The 21,142-nt window shown below is 41.9% G+C and overlaps 1 protein-coding gene across 1 annotated transcript in view; it reads left to right on the forward strand.

The window, feature by feature from the left end:
- INTS6 (integrator complex subunit 6) overlaps positions 1 to 21,142 on the forward strand; it is a 59,763-nt gene that overhangs the window by 22,808 nt on the left and 15,813 nt on the right. The window contains exons 4-8 of the mRNA XM_088469093.1: positions 6,182 to 6,271; positions 6,974 to 7,157; positions 11,291 to 11,416; positions 18,260 to 18,414; positions 19,790 to 19,942. Of these exons, the coding sequence (XP_088325219.1) occupies positions 6,182 to 6,271; positions 6,974 to 7,157; positions 11,291 to 11,416; positions 18,260 to 18,414; positions 19,790 to 19,942 (708 nt within the window). The remainder of the gene's footprint in view (positions 1 to 6,181; positions 6,272 to 6,973; positions 7,158 to 11,290; positions 11,417 to 18,259; positions 18,415 to 19,789; positions 19,943 to 21,142) is intronic.

The raw sequence follows: 21,142 nt of genomic DNA on the forward strand, positions 1-21,142 counted from the left end.
TGTATTTCTACATAGAAACCAGGGACATGCATGCAGAGGAGGCAGAGCCTCCGTGTCATACTCCCTCCCCTATCATACTTCAGTTTTGATATTAATACTTATTTTTAATTTTTTTTTTATATATACTTGTTTTCCATTCCCAGCTATTGACCTCACTGCATGTCACTGATAGAAACCCTGCTTATGACATTGCTGGGGTTTCCGGCCATAAATGCATCTTTTATGGCCATAATAGCTGTGTTATAGAACGATGTGCTTAGCAGGTGCAGATGCTGGGAACTGCTTCTAAATGATGCAGTGAAGAGGGAATTTGAGACTCCCTTGGGAGAACTGAGCAAAGGAAGAACCTGCTCCGATCTGACTAGATTGTCTATAAAATGCGCACTGGTGATTAGGGTTTGTCCTACCTAATCTTAAGACGAATAGCTGCCTCAACCCTATAGGTAATGAGTGCGTTTGCATGTATAGAACACATTCTTTCTACTTGTGTTTTTTTTTTTTTTTTATAAATACAGGTTGAGTCTCCCATATCCAAAATGCTTGGGACCAGGGGTATTTTGGATATCGGAATATTCCGTATTTTGGAATAATTGCATAGCATATTGAAATGTCTTAGGAAAAGGGCCCAAATCTAAACACAGAATACATTTGATATATATACACCTTATACACACATCCTGCAGGAAATTTTATGCAATATTTTCAATAATTTGGTGGCTCAAACAAAGTTTGTGTACATATGAAATTCATGTATGTGTCATATACACCTTATACACACAGCCTATTGGTCATTTTATACTTTATTTTTAATAATTTTGTGCCTTAAAGTTTGTGTACATTAAAACATCAAAAATCTAAGTTTTCACTATCTCAGTCATGCCAAAAATATTCCGTATTTCGGAATATTTGGATATGGGAGACTCAACCTGTATTAACATTGTGATACAATTAACAATCCTCTGGTTCTTTCCATGTGCCTATTTTACTTGTTCATTTTTTGTTCAATGGAAAATAAGCCAACATGACTCCCATGAGTGAAAGAGCAAGCACACCCCACAATTACAGAACTTGCAGAGCTACCTTTTAACAGTAGTAAATTGTTTTCTGTATGACTTTATCATATTGAATTCATTTTGCCTAGTGCTGTTTCATTGCGGTTTCACTTCACTGATATTTAAGGGCTTCAATTCATTCAAAGCACCATAATGGCTGCTGGAAAAGGTGGGAAGCAGCATGCGGGCCAGTCAGGAGCAGCGTCCCTGATTCCAGGTTGATTGGTCATCCCTCTCGCACCACCATCCATAGCAGCCGGTGCTGTGAGATGACCCACAGAATTATAAACTGGTTTGGTGGGTGGGAAAGGAGGGGGGGGAACTGCAAATTGTGCCTTGTGTAGAGTGCTTTTATTTTTTTGTTTCAGCCATTGTTGTAGGTTTCCTAATGGGTTTATGCTATATTTGTTAACCGTTACATAGGGCTAGCATATTTGTTTTGCTTTATTATTGGGACCAAAACTTTAATAAAGAGGCTGGGTAGGCTATTTTCCAATGTTCTAATTAATTGGGATAAATCTCATTTTTTTTCCAATGCTTCCTACTGCATTTAGGCCAGCTTTGTACGTCTTCCATTTATACAGTTTAAGTATTTGGGTATTCAGATAACTCACTCCCTGGCTGATTATTGTTTTGTGTCTGGCAGCAGCTGCCCCTCTTGGTTACGGGCCAAGTGAACTTGGTGAAAATAATTTTTCAGCCGATGTTCCTTAATGCGTTGCAACCTTCTCCAGTTCATATATAGCTATTATGTGACTTCATTTGTTTGGGGACATAAGCAAGCCAGTATTGCTTCTAAAATACTGTGCCTGGCTAGGGGGATGGTGGGTTTGGCTCTGACGGACATGAGACTATGGGGGAAATGTACTAAGCTTTGATAAGTGGAGAGTGATAAAGTACCAACCAATCACTGAACTGTCATTTTTCAAACACATCCTGTAAAGTGACCGTTAGGAGCTGATTGTTTGGTGCTGTCACTCTCCACTTTATCACTTTTCAAGGCTTAGAACATCTCCCCCATTACTTGGCAGCAGCTTGTTCACGTCTGGGACTGGGTTTCTCCTTAGGAGCAGGGAGAGGCACACTGGGCTTTGTTGGACTGTCTGGGCTTTATCTTTTGGCAAAATCTACCTTTGTCCACTGTCCTGCTCTCCTTATCCATGCACATAGTTTGTTTGGCAGCTGCCAAGTTACTAGAGGAGTCTGGGATTAATCCCTGTTCTCATGAGGGCAATGCCGACTTCCCTGAACTTCGTACTCCAGAGGGTTGGTTCCTCTGGCAGTCCAGGGGGGAGACAATTTTGTGGGGCACCTTAAACAGAGTGGGGTGCTTTGTTTTGCTCAACTGTGTCTGGACTTTGATCTCCCATCTCCCCTGTTTTTTAGATACCTGTGGTTTTGACACACACTTTGCAGTGTGTGTGGGGGGGGGGGATTAGGGGTTGTTCTGTTCCGGCTGTCCCTGAATCCACCTCTATGGTTTTTGATTTGGATCCTTTGTAGCCCGAAGTCTATTTTAATAACCACTTCCTTTATTAGATTATTATCTGAGGGCTGGTGGGCTATGTTCCCTTAGGTTACATTGGGAGGTGGACCTGGGTTCTTTATCTGATGATTGGAGTTTTTATTCTGGGGTCCCATAGTGCTGACACAGCGTGTGCCAGATTTCAACATATATCCCCTTCAAAGGGGTAAATCCAATTAGCTGTGAGTTGCTGTTTTCTCTGCAAATTAAGTTTGCTATCCAATTTGCAACTAGCATTGAATCAGTCAGAGTGAACTCGCGTATTTACGTTCGCACCTCACTGAGTGTGAGAGATGGTAGGGAAAATCTTTATTTTAATGTTTAAATGTTGGGAAACCATGCAGAACACTTTGGATACTCCCGCAATGACTAAATAGGCAATTTGAAGTTTCCAATTGGCTTAATTAGTCTATTAATTTCATGTCCTTTTTTGTGGGTTTAGAAAAATGGCCTTAAATTACCCCAGGATCAATTATTTTGTTGCTTTATGCCTTTTTTTTTTTTTATTCTTTTTCAGTCACCTCAAAGTACCCCAAAAGCATTTTTTTTCCTACTTTTTTTATTTGCATAAAAGTAAATATTTAGCTTTTTTAAAATGCACAAATCGGCCCATTAACACCGTTTAAATACTTCTAGTACTTTTCTTATGGCCACTAACATCTGTGCCTTCACACATCCAGATTCTAGCACAGTAGCAAAGACATCGGCTCAGAAACTGGTTAGAGCATCGGCTGCCAGCACGGAAGTGGCTAACAAACCGGCCGCCGACACGTAGAGACAAGACACACTTAACGCATCACTTCCGGTGTCGGCCCTAAAGCAGAATATTTGTGTTCCAATATGGGACGCAGTGCCGTCATTTCCTTTCCGGGCAAAATTAACCCAAATACTGATCGTGCATCATTTTAATCAATGTACTATTCAATACAGCTACTAAATAAACACTGCTCACGAACCATGTACACTGAAAGTTAACGTAAAACTTCATCCACCTTATATAAAGGCCAGATTTGCATACAATCTAACAAAGATAAATACAAATAACCTATGTAATAAGGAATTAAATAAACACCACAGTGAAAAACAAAATATATAATATGTATAATGGGAGACTGTATTAGGTTTTAAATACTGGATGGTATCCACTATCAAAAAGAAAAGACTGCCAATCATCTATATATAGAATTAGATGGAGATGGCGGGATAGCGATAGATGTGTGTGTGTGTGTGTGTGTAAAATATAAATTATATATAATCCACACATGAAAAGAAATCAAACCATAGATGTCCATAAATTAAGTTGTGTAATGTGAAATGACACAGGGAAAAAGTATTGAACACATGAAGAAAGGGAGGTGCAAAAAGGCATGGAAAGCCAAGACACCACCTGAAATCTATCAGTAATTAGAAAGCAATCCTGCCCCTTGACAGTGCAAATTAAAATAAACTGGTTCAGTCCCAACTGATGGCCTATAAAAAGGTGTCTCAATACAGTGGCGTATCTATAATGGGTGCAGTGTGTGCGGGGTACATGGGCCCCCTCACGCACTGCACCAATTTTTTCTTGAAAACTTACCTGTCCGTGGTCCCGTGTCGGGTCTCAGCGCTACTCAGAACACTAGTGTGCCCGGAGTCTACTGCGCATGCGTATAACACCGGAAAATGGCCGCCGCGGACATTTACCGACGTTCTGCGCATGCGAAGTAGACTCCGGGCAAACTTTAGTGCCCTGAGTCTACTAAGGCTCCGGTGGCTGGCCAGCTGCCAGCCACCAGGGAGAGAGGAGGGGGCCCCGCATGGTGAGTGCACACGGGCCCCCTCTCTTAAGACGCCCCTGTCTCAATACCAAGGTGTGACACAAGAAACCTGTGATGGGTAAGCAAAGGGCTATCAAGACCTTCACAACCTTATTGTTGCAAAACATGCTGATGGCATTGGTTACAGAAGGATTTCTAAACTTCTGAATGTTCCAGGGAGCACTGTTGGGACCATAATCGGGTAGTGGAAAGAACATAATTTCACCATAAACCGGCCACGACCAGGTGTTGCTCGCAAGATTTCTGACAGAGTGAAACCATTCTAAACCCCCAAAAAGTGACAACTGAGATAGCAGGACCATATAGAAGGCTGTCAGTGGGCCTAAGGCAGAGCCGTAACTAGACTTTTTAGTGCCCAGTGCCAGAGAGCATTGGTGCCCCCCACTTCCCCCTAATTTTTTAAATAGGGACATAAGAGCGTGCACCTGAAAAAGGGCCATGGCTTCATGGGGAACGACCATGGCAGAGATGGGGAAGGCCAGGAGATGCTGGGGATAAAAAAAAATGAAGCTACAAGTGAGAATGTTGAACAGAAAATTGACAGCGCCGCCCTGTGTGGGGTGCCTTGTGCCATGGCACTGGTTTCACTACCCTAGTAACGGCCCTATCCTCAGGAATGTACTAATGGTTTTTAAACTGTCAAATGGCTGACTTTTGCACTTTTTAATAGCCAGCAAGTGTTTTTCAGCAAACTAAAGTCTTAAATACAATACATATATTTTCCTGTACTCCAAAATGCAGTTCAGTTTTTTTTTTTTTTTTTTAATACAAGTTTGTGTAAAGTTGATTATAAATACTTTTGCCTCATATGCAAGTGCAAAAAACCCCTCTCCCATCAATACAGCACCTCCACATACCTGTCACATCATTTACACCCCACAATACTTGTCCCAGATCATTTACACCTCCACATACATATTTATGTCCCAGATTTTCTGTACTGTCCCGATATTATTACTTTTTAAAATAAGGCTTTTCTATACCTTTTCACCTGCTCATGGCTGTATGCATGGAAAACCCTAACATTTTCTCTGAAAAATTAATCCAAGTTTGGAATTGAATTGCAAATTAAATTGGCAAATTTGCCTTGAGAACCGCTTACAGGACCCAATTCGTGCCTAATTGGATTGAGCCCTTAGTTGCTGGTGGTGGTTGGATTCATGTCAAAGGTTTAGGTTCTTTCTGGCCTGTAAGCTTCATTTCTTGTATGCAACCCACATTGAGCCTTAAAGATATCCTTGGGCAGCAGTTTGCACTCTGATACGTGGTTGGGACAACTTTCTATGAAGGTGTGCATTGAACTGTAATGTTGAAAAATACTTTTTCAGTTTTAAATGATTTTTGTATGATTTAGCATTGGTTGCTTTGACCGTTGGATTTAAAATGCGCCAAATTGTGGGAAAATAGCTTGTTTTAGGACTTTCTTGACACGTACATATCACTACTCTGGAATGCACAAGAGGGAAATGGAGTTTGATCAATGCTAGAAAAGTGGATTTGTTTTCTTCTATTCATACCCTGTCCCTGCCCCATGCATAATACAGTTCATTTATATTTTTGGCAACTTGTATCTGCTAGTTGAACATCGGTACTTTAAGACTCATATTTGTATGCGTGTTATAGAACTAATCGCCTTTCTTAGTAGTGGAAGGTTAGTGTGTCCCTTGCTACCAGTTTCTCAAATATTGAGCGTACTTTTATTATTAACTTTTTATGCTGAAGATAAAGTGCCAGTGGAGTGATATATATGCTAATCTAACATCAAATTAATTCTTTGCTCCCAACAGGGAAGAAATCCGTTTTTCTTGGAGCCTTCCATCATTATTGCAATAACTGATGGGAGTAAATTGACAGCTACCAGTGGCGTGCAGGATGAAGTAAGAACCTCTTTCTTGTTTGTACTATAGCTGGAGTTATGGAAATGTTACACAACCGCTTGTAATGTGCGCATATCAATGCATTGTAGCACAAAACCTAAATCCATTGCCCACTTTTGACAGCTGTCCCCTTACCCCCAACATAATATACCCTGTTCTATCCAAGTGCTAGGTCCCCAGTGTAAGACCTGAATTAGGTGACCAAATACTCTGCAATATGGTTATTTGCCATAATTTGAACAACTTGGGCCTGTAGCCCATTTAGTCTCTCATGAAAGATGGCTGTCCTATATCCTGAAAACAGAATGCAATAGCAGGGATAGACAGGAACTCCTGTACACCGGCTCGGGTCAGGTCACACTATTAGACTTTGTCTATTTCTCCCCGAAATAGTAGGAGATTAATTTGTTTTTTGCCTTGGTAGCTCCCCCCCATCCTGAACTGTACAATATACACCAGCGTGTGAGCACCTCCGAGCTGGTAGTCCCTATAGATTCTACTGCACGGGTTATGAAGTGGGTGGATAAACTAGCATGTCTGCCTGCAAAGTCTATGCTGGTGTCCCTGCCATCACTAATACATAGTAGGGATTTAAGTATTGTTTTTGTAAGGGCTTGGAGATGACATCTGTCCATTTGTTGAACTATCTGTATAGACACGTAAATCTAGATTTTTATTTTTATCTGTTTATCTTTCTCTTAGCTCCACTTGCCTTTAAATTCTCCATTACCGGGAAGTGAGCTGACAAAGGAGCCTTTTCGTTGGGATCAGAGACTCTTTGCTTTAGTCCTTCGGCTTCCCGGTGCAATGTCTGTTGAGCAGGACCTGATGAGTTCTGTCCAGCTCGATGAGTCCTGCATCACGCCTATGTGTGACGTCACAGGAGGTCAGTGTCTCTTGATTTCTTTCTGCAGCCAAATATGTATACTAACAAACTGGAGACGTTAGTCTTTAACACTGTAAAATATACCCTTTAATATCCAATCTAAAGCTATCGAAATTATCTGCATACTTCTGGGCATTTGAACTCAGCCATGGCGACCGATTCAAATTATTTATAATACATTAGGTTTGCTTATATAGCAGTGTTTTTATTTGGGGGCAGGGGACTATCTTCAATCTTCTAGTTGCGGGATGTGGGTAGAGCTTCTCCTACAATGGGGACCCTGTTGCTGACTATTATAGAATTTTGCTGGGCCTGCATCCAGTGTATTGGGAACGGAGTGGATCAGCACTGTACAAACTTTCAGGGTTACTTTTTACAAACCCATTACCAATATTTAAGGAAACTTTTTTTTTTTTCTGCCACATTTGTAGTAGAAAAAAATTAAGGAACATGTACCTGCCAGAAGTCCAAAGCATTGAGCCTATATAGATATTATACATAGGGCCTGGTACAGAGTTGTATGATATTGCACGGCTGCGGGGAAGCGGCTGTACAATACCATACAACTAATATGCGAAGGTCACAGGAGGCATCTAAAGGAAAACGACTGCTCCTGTTGGCATCGCAGAACAGAGTGCTGCGTCCTAAGACTCTGCATCAGACTTTCTGCGAGACCACCGGCAGTTTGAGTAGCCCTGATTGCCCCTCGAAGCTACGTAGCAGAGGCCAGCAATTCCTAGTCGGAAGATGCAAACCCTGGCCTCAGCCTTCCCAGAAGACGGGTGACACGCCCCTGTTTTTGCGTACCTGAGGTCTGCACCGCCCCAAACTGCCAAAGCCTGTAAATCAGGCTGCAGCTCAGGGGTCACTGTGTGCGGGGACACGGGACCCCGTCCTGTGCATGTGCCGCACCATAGGAGTTGTATGCAAACCATCAGGTTTGTTGAAACCACTGAATTGGGCCCATAGTACAGATAATTAGGTATAGAGTTACTGACACTGAAACTGGAATTATACTATGCATAAATGGTTACTTTTTTTAAGGATGGTAGAATCAGGAATACTAACCTACAATTCAAGGACTGATGGCAGAAAAAACTTGCACGGAAACGTTAGTTGGATTTTTCTATTTCAACATAATGAAAGGGGGGTTATTTCTGTTATTCATGATCAAAATTATTTGAAAGCCCTGGGTAATTATACTTGTGAAAATCCATGGTGTGTAGTTTTCATAAGATCTGACGCTGCCACCTCACAGAGAATTTTCTGCTGTGCCGATTATTTGTTATATTCAGCAAAGAGGTGTTCTGTGTAATCATGTCCTGGATCTACAGCAAATTCCCCATATACTACATAATTAGAGATGACTCTTAACCTTCTGAGAATTAACCAGCAAATTGCTAATTGTCAGCTCTACAACAAGGCAGATGAGTCTTTCCTATAGACTGAATTGTACCAATTCTATGGGGAACCTGTACTGATGGGTATGTCATTTTTGTTTGCACAAAAAAGTAGACTCTACTTTTCCTACCGCTCTGTAGGCTTGTATAAACCCATTTTCTGTCATGCTGACTGGTGTATGCCACACGAGAGTGATCTTATAGGGATTCCGATATTGATGCTCCTGTGTTACTCCTGCAGCATCTGTTGGCCAAGTAGACACTTAAGGTGCATACACACGTAAAGATTTTCTGTCCAACCATCCAACTAGTTGATTGGTTGGAATGAAAATCTGTCATTTGCTTTCATACCTTACCAAACGGCAATTTCCTCCCAAATGCCGGAAAATGGACAAAAACTGTTAGACAAATTTGTTAAATGTTTGATCTAAACAATTTGTCTGACAACCATTTTCATCTGTTTTCTGGCTTTTACGAGCAAATTGCTGATAATCATTTACTCCCATACGTTACCAGATTTTCATTCCAACCAATCAACTAGTTGGCTGGTTGGACAGATCTTTACGTGTGTATGCAGCATTTGGGTGGATTTTAAGGTTGTTCATTAATTGGAACAGAGATGTTTTGCAGTAGTGGCTGAAATTCTACAATAGAACCTGCCAATGCAGTTATAGAATCCAATGTAGTCTAATTTAGGATCTTCTCTCTGGCCAATGTCACTCTCTCCTGGCAGCAAGGAGCAGAGATTGAATGTAAGATATTGCTCTTTATATAGATTCTGTAAATTATAGGAAGCCTTTCCTTTAAGAGAAAACTAGCAGTGCTGTGAATGGTAGAAAATGTCTGTCTAGTGCAGGCATGCTGGACGCCGCTAGCACCCCCCCCGCATCGACCCACGGCTTTGAGCCAAAACACAATCTGCAGTCCTCCACCACTCACCCCTCAACCTAACCATCTTAGCCACACAGTCACCTGTTCCCTGGTGGTGTATTCCTAAAGGGAGGCACACACCCCCACAATATGCCCCTGCTCACAACAAAAACAAGTCCTGCGCTCACCAACCATATCTTATGCTGTGGGGGGGACACCGAAACCATCCTTAAATTACATAATTTAAATAATATTTCAACATGGTTGAGAAGAATTGATCGAATAAGAATGCATCAAAAATATCTAAGTCATATGGGTTTTAATTCAGTGCTTAGGGGGGAATTCAAGTAGGTGAGAGTTTTCAAAAGGTGAAAAACTCAGTTCGCCTTATAATTCTCACGCTTCACCTTCATGCGCGCACCTGAGATACGCAGAATTCAATTAAAATGCCAATTCGCACTACTCGCAGTGAGTGCAAATTTTGTCTAAAAAAGTGGGGAGACCTTCCTGGATCCCAAAGAGTTGAAAACTTCATTAGCAGAATCATGTAGAAGATTGTTAGCGGCCATAAGGAAAGTACTGCATGCTTCTAAAAGGTGTCAAATGGCTGATTTGTGCATTTAAATAAAATAATTAAAAAAAAGCTAAATAAAAGTAAAAAGCTGTAGAATTTTGTTGCATTACAAAGGAATTAAATGGAAAAAGCAAAGTAGAAAAAAGATGCTTTTGGGGTAGTTTGAGGCCACTTTAAAAAAAATTATACAAAGCAATAATTGTTCTTTGAAATATATTCATTAAATCTATGGTGCATTATTTGGCTAAAAACTTATTTTGGGGTAATTTGAGGTCATTTATTTTTTCACCCCAAAAATGTTAATATTGACCCAATTAATCTAAATAAAAAATTCCAGATGCCTAATTAGTCATTGGGGGGGGGGGGGAGGAGTGTCCAAGGGGTTCTGAAGCAAGTCCTAACATTTTTACCTTAAAATACAGATTTTGTGCGAACAAAAATAGGTGAATTTACTCTGCGGAAAAAAAGAGTTTGGAATTGAATTGCAAATGTAATTCGCAAGGCGAATTTGCAATGATTTCACCTTGCGGGGCCAAACTCGCACCTACTTGAATTCTCCTGTTAGTGTTTGGTGTGGCTTATGCAGAAGATAATGGAAGACAGAAATTGGTATAGCTGATCGTTCTATTTGTTAATAATAATTTAACGCACATTCCACTATAGAATATTTGGTCATTAACTGTCCCTGTCCCAGTTGAGTTTATGCAATCTAAATTTCCTACCATGTGTGTACGTACACATACACCAGGGTTAATTTTTGTCATAACCAATTCTCCTATCAATGTATTTCAATTGTGGGAGGTAACGTGGAGCACCTACAGAGGAAACCCACGCAAACACGAGCACAATCCAACTCCACTCCACACAGTGCCTTGGTGGGAATTAAACCCAAGACCAACCACTGCACCATCCATTCTGTCCAAATTTATGTAACTGAATAGGTGGAGGGTGTGTGGTCTTATACATGGGTATCTCAGTAGGATATTAATGTAGGTGACAAATTAAAGTTCTGCACTTGTTCTGTTGAACGGCTTGTAATGAGCACAGTGCCATGTGTGATGTGGTCTGCCATGGTAAAATGGATTCCTACTATCCTACACCTGCTATCCATACATGGCATTTAGTTTGCAATTAAAATGAAATGTAAAACCTGTCCTGTAGCACCACCCATGGGTGCTCATTTTCAAACCTAAATAATTTGGTTGGTAAACTTCCACACCCTTTCTGCAGAATACTGTAAAATATTAAATTTGTAGCTTTATAACGTTTCATTTTTCCTTGTTTTCCAGGTCGTTCGTATTGTGTGTTCTCACAGCGAATGCTGAATCAGTGCCTGGAGTCGTTGGTGCAAAAGGTTCAAAGTGGGGTGGTCATCAACTTTGAAAAATCTGGCCCGGATCCTCCACTTTCTGAAGGTAATTGCATTGACTTATGTTTCCTAATCCGTTAGTCATTGTCTCACAGCTACTGTATGTGCTTAGTTCAAAAAAATTAACATTTCTGTTCTTCCTTAATGCACAAAAATCTCCTCCCTTTTTTTTTTTTTTTTTTTTAAATCTTTCTAGATGTCATGGGGTGGGTGATTTTAGTGTGGATGGTTCAGCAGGCAGTACGTATTCTGGGCAGTGAGGACTCATGGAAATCAAGCAAATCAAGACCTTTAATGATCAAAAAGTTTTGGGAAAAATGGTAAACACCAGTGGTGAGATACACCACTGGTCTTGCAGTCAGGGAGGCCTTGGTTGGAATTGGAGAACTTTGTGGAACACATCCAAGAGGCATCTGAATATCTTGTGGACACCATTCTGGATGATAAATATTTGCCCAAATTACAACTTCGATCTTTGCTTGCTGTACCCACCGGCTCAATTGTTAGGAAGCAGTCAGTCAAGCTCTGGACTCCTTGTCTTTTTCAGGTGATGTCTTGCTCAACCATGAGTTGGATTAGCCAGACGACCGATTTCTTTTCTATCAGTCGATCTGCTGTTAATGACAGAAGGTGGAGTGGGTTGGGAAGGCAGTTCTCAGCTACTTGTCAAGGACAGCAGTGGGAAACAACAAGTTTGGTCCATGAAGAAACAGACTACCAAGCCCTTGATGGGCACCACCTTGTGGAATTTGCAGTGGGAGCCTATCTACTACACTATTGGGTTCAGTCGTTTAATTCCTTGGCCGAGGTTTTTTTTTGGATTGGACATAAATTATTGCTAGCCACTGTTTTTTCAATACTGGTGAACCAGTAATGGTGCATACACACGGTCAGATATGTCTGACACACGGTGTCTGCCACACGGTTGGCAGATTTCAACCTGTATTAAAATTAATGAAATCGACCAAATCTGACTGCAAGTACATCAGATGTCAGATTTTTCTTTCAAATATGAACGTTTGTCAGATTTTTCTTCAGATCTGAACAATAACTATTTTAAAAATCATTCAGTGTATGCACCATTAAACTGATAAACCATGCGACTTGCCAGTCAGTTATCGCAGTTGGCTGTAATCCCAGTGCCAGTAGAGCCCAAAACTATAGATTAATATTTAAACCTGTTTTTGGTAAACAAAACTAATCTGAGGCATACTTTGATCCTCAAGAATAACCACACTCCTGTTCGGATGGACAAGTTAAAGATGGAGTTATCTGTAATTAACAGTATGGGCATCAAGGATGTTTGCATTTTCTGATCCTCCTTATCTGAATGTTCTCTTTGCTCTGGTCTACATAGATAAAAGATGGCGCCTTTGCCTAACTGTATTATGAGCTTCCCAAAATCCTACCTGGTCCCCCTACTCAGACTGGTCTTTCTGGGTTTTCTGTTTGACAGCAGTGTGCGTTCTTTCAGAGGTCAAGATAGCCTCTTTACATAAACTTTCAAGGTGTCTATTGGCTCTGGGATGTATAACTGTGTATACAAGAATAAGTCGGCTGTGCCTCTGGTGGCTGAGGTGGATACCATCCCTTTGCTGTTTATAATTGGAAAACTGAAGAGATACAAACATTCACTGTTTCAGGATCTCTGATCACCGGTGGAAGCAAAGCTCCAACTAAATGCTCTAAAATTTACAGCAGTGCTAACAGCTCTAAGGGTGAACTGCTATTGCAAGGAAAATTTATGCAGACTGCACTGGTTCACAACAACCAGGGAGAGACTATTATTTCTCATGCATTGATAGAAACCAGCAGAAGAATGCAATATTCTGGTTACACTGGCTATGTTCAGACAAGGGGTAGAAAACTGGAATGCAGATTACCTTGGCAGGCACACCCTGTACTCCTATGTCTTACAATAGATTGTGGAGAGATGGATCAATCGAAGGTGGAAATGGGAAATAGTCCAGGTACTGTTCCTAGTATCAGACTAGCCAAGACTGTTGTGAAACTCAGGCATAATATAATAACCTAAAAAGGCTCTGACAGTGTGGTTGCAATCCTGCTCAGAGGGCTAATCCCGGCACAGCTGCAAATCTGTACGCAGTGGTTGTGCGCAAATATTGCAGGTGCTGGGATTTGTATTGGGATGGCCACCAGCGGCTTCGCAAATCTAAGTGGCAGCATACTAAGACGCAGCTCTGTTGCAGATGAGTTGATTATCAGACTTCTGAATAACCCTTTAGTTGCGCAGAATAGCTGCAGTAACCGAGACGCCGGAGCCATTTTACTACATACGGGATAGAAAACTGTCGCGTTTTGTGATGCCACCTCGCCGATGCCCATGCAAATGGCCCCTGCTTATCAATCACTTTGTTGTCGCTCGCCGTGAATATTTATTCACAAACTTTATACATGCGCAGATCACTCAAACGGTGTAAAACATCAGCATTGCGCACATTTCTGAATCTGGCCCAGAGCCAGAAAACCTTTAGGCAAGGGATTATAACCGGGACTGAATTACTCATGTCAGTTGATATGAGAACTATTTCCAGTTTGCTTGATTTGCTCCTGTTTTTACAGGGCTTTAAATGGAGTACCCTAAAGGTTCTGCTTTCTGCTGTCTGTTAGCAGAGAGTAGCACATATTCCGTTGGTTATATGGGATTTGATTTTGTTATTTCCTCAACAATAATCTCCTTGTGAACCAGTTGATTCAGTGAAGTTTACATTTCTCACACAAATGGTTTTTTCCTCCAACTGTTTCTACGCCCTGCAGGATGTTTGAGCTGGGAACTCTGTCTTGCAAATCAGTGAGACAGTCTGTTCTTTGTACCAAACAGTCTTTTCACCCATGGGTGTTTACAAGTTCCACTTAAATCAAGACATTGTACTTCCAGCAATGGGTCAACAGAAGATGATGTCCTCACGCTTTAGATGATGTCATGGCCTTGGAAATGTATGTCACATATACACTAGATGTAAAGAAATCTGATTATCTTCAGGTCCCGATATGATGCATACAGAAGGGGTTGGTCTGTGTGCGCCGTGCAAACGATTGCAAGGTGAATCGCTACCAGATCTCGTTGGTGGCATAGCTCACAGGGCTTTAGCTTTGCAGCAGTATCGGGCATATGTTCAGTACTTTTTAAGATTACACTTTAAAGTCATAACAAACATGTGGCGTTCCCCATAGGATAAGAGGGAAAACAGGATTTTTTTATTTTAAAAACACTTGTGTTAAATTTCTGTAAATTTGTTGTTGGGCACTGCGTGCTCACCCATTTACAGTCCAGTAGTTGTAAAGTTACATGTATGTTTCAGGGAGAGGTCTCCCTCTTACTTTTTTCCTTTTATTGTCCTGCATAGCTTGGTCAGAAAAATGACCAGCAGGATGTGGACCTGGAAGAGTGAGGAGTTCTACACTGAAATTTTCTCCTTTTCATGCTTCATTCTAGTAGAAGAAAATGATACTTTACAGGAGGTTTATATAATACAATTTAGAGCCGTGTCCAAGTTGAAGGGATTTGAGGATACCCGTTAATGCTGATGCATGCACTGTAGAACTGAAAAGCCTGTTTCTAGGCCAGCTTGCGTTCTGCTATGGATTATATATGGCTGTGTCTGCTATATTATGCAGTGCCAAATGAGCAGACTCCCACTGCTAGTACTCAGATCGTATTACACATTTTGTACCTCTGAACACTGCATGCAAATGTACTGCAGTGGTGCTCTACTGCCAACAATAGTCATAAATTACCATAGTGATTGAGCACTTTCTGAACCTCAAACAATAGATCTCCCAACCTGTAATCAATGTCCTACTTAAGAGACAGATTTTAAAGTAAAATTTGTAAGAACTGGTTATTCCCAGGTTAATTTCTTGGCATGCCATCTGGCCTGGAATATAAATATACAGTACTTGAAATAAATCTTGGTATCTCTAGTGGGGAGGGGGATGTGTCCTTGCAGATAAGAAAAAGTAACAGATTATTAAAGGGAATCATTGATATCAGTTGTGTACTGAATCTGTCAATAGTCATGGTACACATTAGTGCTGTACACCCATGGCCAAAAGTTTTGAGAATGACACCAGTATTGGTTTTCACAAAGTCTGCTACTTCAGTTTTTATGAGGGCAATTTGCATATACTCCAGAATGTCATGAAGAGTGATCAGATGATTTGCAATTAATTGCAAAGTCCCTCTTTGCCATGACAATGAACTTAATCCCAAAAACATTTCCACTGCATTTAGCCCTGCCACAAAAGGACCAGCTAACAACATGTCAGCGATTCTCTCATTAACGCAGGTGAGGGTTGACTAGGACAAGGCTGGAGATCACTCTGTCATGCTGATTGGGTTAGAATAACACTCTGGAAACTTTAAAAGGAGGGTGGAGCTTGTTACCTGCAAGGAAACGCATGCAGTCATCATTGCTTTGCACAAAAAGGGCTTCAGTCAAGGATATTGCTGCTAGTAAGATTGTACCTAAATCAACCATTTATCGGATCAACAAGAACTGCAAGGAGAGAGGTTCAATAGTTGTGAAGAAGGCTTCAGTGCACCCAAGAACGTCCAGCAAGCGCCAGGGCCGTCTTCTAAAGTTGATTCAGCTGCGGGATTGGAATATCACCAGTGTAGAGCTTGCTCAGGAATGGCAGCAGGCAGGTGTAAATGCATCTTCACACACAGTGAGGTGAAGACTTTTGGAGGATGGCCTGGTGTCAACAACGGCAGCAAAGAAGCCACTTCTCTCCAGGAAAAACATCCGGGTCAGACTGATATTCTGCTAAAGCTACAGGGATTGGGCTGCTGAGGACTGGGGTAAAGTTATTTTCTCTGAATCCCCTTTCAGATTGTTTGGGGCATCTGGAAAAACACTTGGCATGACACAGGAATGATGTTAGCATCTTTCCTTTTCCAGACAACAGTAAAGCATCCGGAGACCATTCATGTGTGGGGTTGCTTCTCAGCCAAGGGAGTGGGCTCACTCACAATTTTGCCTAAGAACACAGCCATGAATAAAGAATGGTACCAAAACATCCTCCAAGAGCAGCTTCTCCCAACCATTCAAGAACAGTTTGGTGACAATGCCTTTTCCAGCATGATGTGGAGCACCTTGCCATAAGGCAAAAGTGATAACGAAGTGGCTCGGGGAACAAAACATTGACATTTTGGGTCCATGGCCAGGAAACTCCCCAGACTTAATCCCATTGAGCAGTGGTGTAACTAGGGTCTTCGGAGCCCAGGGCAAGTTTAAGATCGAAGCCCCCACCATCACACACCAAAACATATTTTGCACACCTAAGGCGCGTGCCCAAAAAATGGGTGTTGTCAAATACCGGAAGGGGCGGGGCTACTGAAAATGAGGCGTGCCAGCATGACACCACTCATTTCTTGTCACTCTGGGAGCATTCCATTCCATATGCACCTTACCTCTATGGTGGTTTCTCACAATGTGGAACTTCTGAAGAAATCCTCCCTGGGACGACGGCATCTTCAGTCGGTATTTAATATTCATGTAGGTCACATCGTCCGAAAGATGCCTGTTTGTGTAGGAATACGACAGCTGTTCAACCAGACTCGTGCCCCCTGTGTAACTTCCTTTCTCCTGCGTCTCTCAGCCAAACCATCTCACTGCATCATCTTAGCTACACCATCATCTCTCTCCCTGCGTCGTCTCAGCCACACCATTGCCTCCCCCCAGTCGTCTCTCAGCACACCACCTCCCTCCCCCCCGCCCCTACATTATCTCTCAACACACCATCACCTCCCCCCCGCATCTCTCAGCACACGTCACCTCCCCCTGTGTTGTCTATCACGCGATCAGCTCCCCCCACGTCATCTCTCAGCACACCATCACCTCCCCCATGTCGTTTCTCAGTCGCGCGTTCAGCTCCCCCCTGCGTCGTCTCACAACACACACACACACACACACACACTCTATACATACACTTATTTCACACAAGAGCAGCTAGCAGCCCCCCTCTCCCCCGGCACCACACATGAAAAGTAAACACCCGAACCCCCATCCCTCAGGTATGATGCCCTGGCCGGCGGTGGGCCCCCCCCTGCAGGGATCGCTACGTCGCCCAGGGCACCAGTCCCGCTGGACCCCCCCTTAGTTACGTCCCTGCCATTAAGAACTTGTGGTCAATCTTCAAGAGGCGGGTGGACAAACTCCAAGCATTGATTAGGGAAGAATGGGTGGCCATCAGTCAGTATGTGGCCCAGAAGTTGATTGACAGCATGCCAGGGTGAATTGCAGAGGTCTTTAAAAAGAAGGGTCACACTGCAAATATTGACTCTTTGCATAAACTTAATGTAATTGTCAATAATAGCCTTTGACACTTATGGAATGCTTGTCATTTTACTTAAGTATACCATAGTAACATCTGACAAAAAGGTCTACACACTGAAACAGCAAACTTTATGAAAACCAATACTTATGTCATTCTCAAAACTTTTGGCCATGGCTGTACATTAAAGTCAGTTTAAAAATTAGTATTGCAGTAATCGGCAATGAACTGGAAAATGATAGGTCCTCACTGGCTACAGCTTTAAATCTAAATAACTAGGTCTGTTCACTACAAAGTATACGATTTTAATTGGCTTATGTGCTAATTGTTCTATTACAAGACACTTAATTGTTTTCTCTTGGACTCCTTAAACAGTCTACAAGAATCTCTCCCTGCTATTTGAAGCCCCCTCTATCAAGTGTTATTGGTTTTAGCAGGATTTCTTTCCTTTCATGGTTCTACTTTATATTCATGACATACTATAGCCTTGCCCCCTTATGCAGAATGACTGTTAAATATTTACTGTCATTACTGTTATTAGTTTGTGCCAAATATTTGTCCTTTTTTCATTAATGTGTTTCATTTCTAGATGGAGTTACTGATGCCATCAAACCAACTGGAGCCCAGCCCTGGCACAGCTGTCGGAAATTAATCTATGTTAGACCGAACCCCAAAACGGGGGTCCCTTTAGGTCATTGGCCAATACCAGAGTCTTTCTGGCCAGATCAGAATTCTCCAATGCTGGTAAGTACAGAAGTGTTGTACAGCACCGATACTGGATCGCAAGTGAATTTGAAGCTGTGTAAACCTTTTGAGGTGTGTGTGTGTGTTTTCAGTATTTCTATACCATATCCTATAGAACCCTTTCTTAATCTTTTCAGAATCATAAATACCTGCAAGTGTTTGTATAGGGGTTGGAAGGTTGTAACTGTTGTAGTTGAATAAACTAGTTCATATGAATCAGCTGCAGAAGTGATCACAACAAACTACAACAGTATCAGCCAGAAAACTGGAGGCAAGGCTTAACTACTCCATGTTATTCACAAACCTATGAATTGAAAAGATCCAAATGGTAACGTTCAATCACACCATTTAGCCAGCATATGCTTTTTATAGTTTAGTCACGTAATGTACTTTGCCAATTTGACCGCTATATTGGACTTAAGTACATTTGAAACGGGAATTAATAATTTATAGATATTCTGTCCGCAGTGAAGGAGATGGAATACTTGCCGCTGGGAGACATGTTAGGCTATTTAATTCAGAGCGATACCAGTGTGCCGCGGGAATACTCATAATGACTTGACATCGCTGACGCTACATTTGATGCAGTGAGGAAGCCGACTGTTGCAATGCCGACCGCCGGCTTCCCGACTGTCAAATTGCGGCAAGGTACTAATGACAGGCGTCGAAATTCCGACGCCTGTCATTAGACCTACGCTGGGAGCCTGACACCTGGCATACCGATCGAATGTGAGCCGGGTGGGGACAGCTGCGGGAGGGGGGGGGGGGGGTTAGGCACCCCTAAAGGAGGGTTAGGGGGTAGAATAGGGTTAGTTGTACTTACCTTTTTTTAATTTCGGGATCTTCACCCTTGCCGGGCTTCCGCTGTTGGGATTCGAACCATGCAGCCAGCAGTATATCATACGGATTCCTGCTATATAGCTCATTTTAGCTCTCATGAGTAATGGTGGGGTATGATAAATATCAGCGATGTGCAGTCCAACATCGGTCCGCATAGAATGTGCTTCTTCGTCTTATACTTTAAGATTGCCTCAATTTAAATGCTTTTTCCTACTCCCTCCATTCCGTTTTACCTGGGTACTTGGAAGTACCTAATGCAGTATACTGCCAGCTCGTGCATGCGTTCTGACTCTTCTATACACAGGCTTTTTATTGTCCAACATTAGAATTTACACTGGTAGGTGCAGTGACTGTGTTCTGTGGGTGACTTAGAGATCGACATAACAGTGAGACCTCTGGATCAGAAAACACCTTTCAATTGGGTTAGATGCATCCCTTTTAGAAAGTCATGCCATTAATTTGTGCTGAGGATTACATGAATAACCAGTGCTGCTGTAGTTGAAGTTCTATCTACCTTGCTATTTTCATTCAACAGCCCCCCAGGACTTCTCATCCCATTGTGAAGTTCTCCTGCACCAACTCTGAGCCAATGGTCATAGAGAAGTTGCCGTTTGACAAGTATGAATTGGAGCCATCACCGCTGACGCAGTATATTCTGGAGAGGAAATCCCCGCACACATGCTGGCCGGTGTGTATTGCTATCGAAGTCTGTGTTCTACAAATAAAACCTGGGTGATCTCATGCCTTGCTTACTATAGCAAAACATTCCTGGGTGTGCCTGTGTGATGTGTTCATGTCAGTAGCTAGGGAATATGCTGACTTATGTAAGGTTACAATAGAAAATTATATTTGTATATAGCATGATTATATTAGTCCAGTGTATGTTCCTTAGTATAACCATGTATAATCCTTTCTACCTTCAGTATAGTACTAGGGTTTTTTGTTTTGTTTAACCTTAATTACTTGCTTGGCTTAGTAGATAGAATAGGCCTGAAGCAGAGTGAGTACTACACCATTTGGAGTAGCACTTGTTGTGTGACTTTGTGCTGCACGGCCGAAGCAGTGTGTGTACTTGACCCTATGTGTGTATTTGTGCATGGATGGGCAGAATTGGGTGAGGGGTGTTATAACGTAGACTAACTACAATAAGGACGTACTCCTGCAGACTGGGCAAAAGATACCTTTAAGTTTGGAAAAGCTGTAATTGCGGGTGGGCCTGTGCAAATAGTGAATGATGAAGGCTGCCGGCACTAGCAAACCTCTTGTGATTGGCTTACTGCAAACGTTCCCCTGACACAGATTGGCGCTTTCTTCATTGCCAACCATGGATTATGGGCACGTTTAAGCAATTTTTTTTTTGTGTATTTGAGATGTGGAGTTATTTTTGCACTTTAATTTATGCCCAATATGAAATGGGATTTTTGCACATTTTCATTACCAATTATTTTATATAGTGCGCACACACATTCCACAGCACTTTACCATTCACATCAGTCCCTGCCCCAGTATATTCCCTACCAAATGTACACACACTCTGACACTCATGGGTTAATTTGTTTGTTGGGAGCCAATTAACCTACCAATATATTTTTGGAGTGTGGGAGGAAACCCACGCAAGTACAGGGAGAACATACAAACTCTGCACAGTTAGATGCATGGTGGGAATCGAGCCCAGGATCTCAGTGCTGTGAGGCAGTAATGCTAACCATTACACGCAATGGTTTTTAACATGTAAATGGGATTTAAGTGTCTGACATAAACCAGACTGATATGCTATTATTACCAACCAGAATGCATATCGAGCTATGCATCATATGGGTGTAAATAATTCTTTGCTAAATGGGTGTAATTAACCATACAAAATGTGCAATCAACTCTTCATCAGTTG

This window comes from Taudactylus pleione, unplaced genomic scaffold (assembly GCF_031769625.1).
Source record: "Taudactylus pleione unplaced genomic scaffold, aTauple2 ptg000089l, whole genome shotgun sequence".
In the NCBI taxonomy this organism is placed as follows: domain Eukaryota; kingdom Metazoa; phylum Chordata; class Amphibia; order Anura; family Myobatrachidae; genus Taudactylus; species Taudactylus pleione.